The sequence below is a fragment of the Merops nubicus genome, unplaced genomic scaffold (genome assembly GCF_000691845.1).
Source record: "Merops nubicus isolate BGI_N331 unplaced genomic scaffold, ASM69184v1 scaffold9789, whole genome shotgun sequence".
Taxonomy (NCBI): Eukaryota; Metazoa; Chordata; class Aves; order Coraciiformes; family Meropidae; genus Merops; species Merops nubicus.
Window position 1 is genome coordinate 823 of NW_008633030.1, and position 2,517 is coordinate 3,339.

Sequence of the window (2,517 nt, forward strand, 5' to 3'; positions counted from 1 at the left end):
CGACCCCTCCCTTCAGATCTTGATGAGCATTAAGATCCCATCTCAGTCTTCTCTTCAGCCACAGGCACGGGCCTGGCTATGGCTCTGGGCCCCAAGGACGGCAGCTGTGGCAGAAGAGGACCCTCTGCCCAGCCCTGGCCCCAGCAGCACAGCGGCAGGGGGCCCAGCACGTACGTGGTGCTTCACGCCCTCCTCCACGGACTCGATGTTGCACTGCATCAGCACCACCTGCAAGCCAAGCAGAGAGCCCGTGAGCGCCCGCAGGGCCGGGCCTGGCTATGGCTCTGGGCCCCAAGGACGGCAGCTGTGGCAGAAGAGGACCCTCTGCCCAGCCCTGGCCCCAGCAGCACAGCGGCAGGGGGCCCAGCACGTACGTGGTGCTTCACGCCCTCCTCCACGGACTCGATGTTGCACTGCATCAGCACCACCTGCAAGCCAAGCAGAGAGCCCGTGAGCGCCCGCAGGGCTGCCCGGGGAGGGGCAGGGGCTCCCGGCCCTCACCTTGCGGGTCTCCACCTCGGCGGGCTCCGGGGTCGGGGTCTTCACGGAGGGCGGGGCGATGGGAGACTTCACCACCACCTGCTGGGGCTGCTGGGGACGGGGCATCCCGAAAGCGGTGAGCGGGTAGATGCCGTTCCTGGAGACGGGGGCAGCCTCTGAGCTTATTCCTCTCCACGACCTCTCCAGCCTCACACACAGTCAAGTTGCCCCTTTAAGCCTCTCTTACCTTACATCCTCCAGGAACTTGTCCAGCTCCAGTGCTGGAGATTGTGAGAAGCTGGAGAAAAAGAAGTACCAACATGAGAAGCCATTTAATAGAAGCATCCACTGGACTCTTTGGATGCAATTTCAAATCCCCACATCCCAGACTAGGGCTGTGTCGGTGGCAGGGTGGGCATGGACAGAGGTGAGACAGACTCCAACCTAGTACTCAGGAAGGAGCTGTTCACAGAAGCTGGGGATGAGCAAGGTGTTTTAATTGCAGCAGAACAGGTATCACCACCCTGTACAGAGTTGTCCAATGCAAGTGACTGCTTGGAGGCCAGCCCAGGGACACCGTGTTCCTGCCAGGGTTTTCAGAGAGCTGTGAAGGCTGTGCCCCATCTCCTCACCAGCACTGCAAAGAACTCTGCAGCAGCTGAGAGCACTGTGACCAGATGCATCACTCCAGACCAGGAACTAGAAACTGCACCTTGGGATCTAACGTCCTGCCCAAATATTTCTCACTAGAGCTTGGGATACTTTTATTCTCTGTGATTTCTTTCCCAAGCTGCTAATTCAGCTTGGTGGCTTCTGAATGTTGTGCCCCAGAAGAAATCTTCCTACCAATTCATTTCGAATTTACCACCCACTAACTCCACTGAATGTCATGCTTGCTGGTGGAGGATGGTAAGCACCAGGAGCCCCTCTCCTCTGTGCCACAGTGTCCCCCCTATCCTGCACCCACTGCTCTTCCTCGCCCTCAAGCACAGAGGGTTCCTCCAGGCAGTGACAGTGATTCCCAGCAGCCCTCACCCACACTGTCACCTCACAGCCCTCTCAGACAGGGCAGCAGATGCTCTCGCTCTAGAGTGAGCTACTGTCACCTCTGCTGTGGCACAGGGAGTCTGCAACACCAGCACCACCCACAGCCAGTGCCTCACTTCTTCTGGGTTTATAATTCCTCAGTAAAACACTTTCCTCAATTCAGCTTCTCACTTGAGCACAGCTTCCTCCCAGCTGGTTCCAGCACAGCTTGGAGCAGTGCATCCTCCCCACCCTGCTGCCCTACAGGGCTCTGCAGAATTCCAGAGGCTGGCCAGAGACTGTGAGCTGCTCAAATTCTGCCATGACACCCCCTCCCAGTGCTTTGCTGGTCCACCAGTGCTGCTGTTGGCTGTACATCTGCCTTGACTTCCTGACCACCCCCAGCCCTTCCTGGCACACGTCTGTGATGTCCTACCCTAGAGTGCAGCAGCAGTTCTCAGCAAGTATCTGTATTTTTTTCTAGCAGCTCGACTTGGTGACACTCTGAGGAACCACTGGAGCTGTTGCTCCCTGATGTTCCCAGCCAGCACTACACTCTCTTGTCTCTTCTCCAGCACCTCTGATGTGCTGCCCCACCAAAAAGCAGGTCCCAGGCTGGCAGGTGCAGCACTGTGTGTGCAGGGTGCCCCTCTGGCACAGCTTGGGCTGTTTCTCTTCATCTTCTGGTCTGTTTGAACCCTGAATTCATGAGAACCACTCCCAAGGGAACTCTGTACCTTCACCCACTAGTGCTATGAAGATCAGAACGTCAGGTTTTAGGAAGGTTCACATGGCTCCAATAAATGGTGCTTTTCTCCTTTGTCATCCTGATTGCTTTTGTTGCATAGCCTGACACTGGGCCACCCTAGCAGCCCCCTTCTTCCCTGGAAATACAGAATCCCACAGTCCCAGCCTGGTGGGGGTTGGAAGGGACCTCTGGAGATCATCTTGTCCCAGCCACTGCTCCAGCAGCTCACCCACAGCAGGGTGCCAAGGATGGCCTCCACACAG

General features: G+C 57.1%; 1 protein-coding gene across 1 annotated transcript in view; it reads right to left on the reverse strand.

The window, feature by feature from the left end:
- Positions 1-2,517, reverse strand: part of NRBP1 (nuclear receptor binding protein 1) — a gene marked incomplete at its 3' end in the record, with an annotated part of 21,151 nt that overhangs the window by 744 nt on the left and 17,890 nt on the right. The window contains exons 12-14 of the mRNA XM_008948091.1: positions 728-778; positions 502-637; positions 375-428 (exon numbers count right to left, since the gene is read on the reverse strand). Of these exons, the coding sequence (XP_008946339.1) occupies positions 375-428; positions 502-637; positions 728-778 (241 nt within the window). The remainder of the gene's footprint in view (positions 1-374; positions 429-501; positions 638-727; positions 779-2,517) is intronic.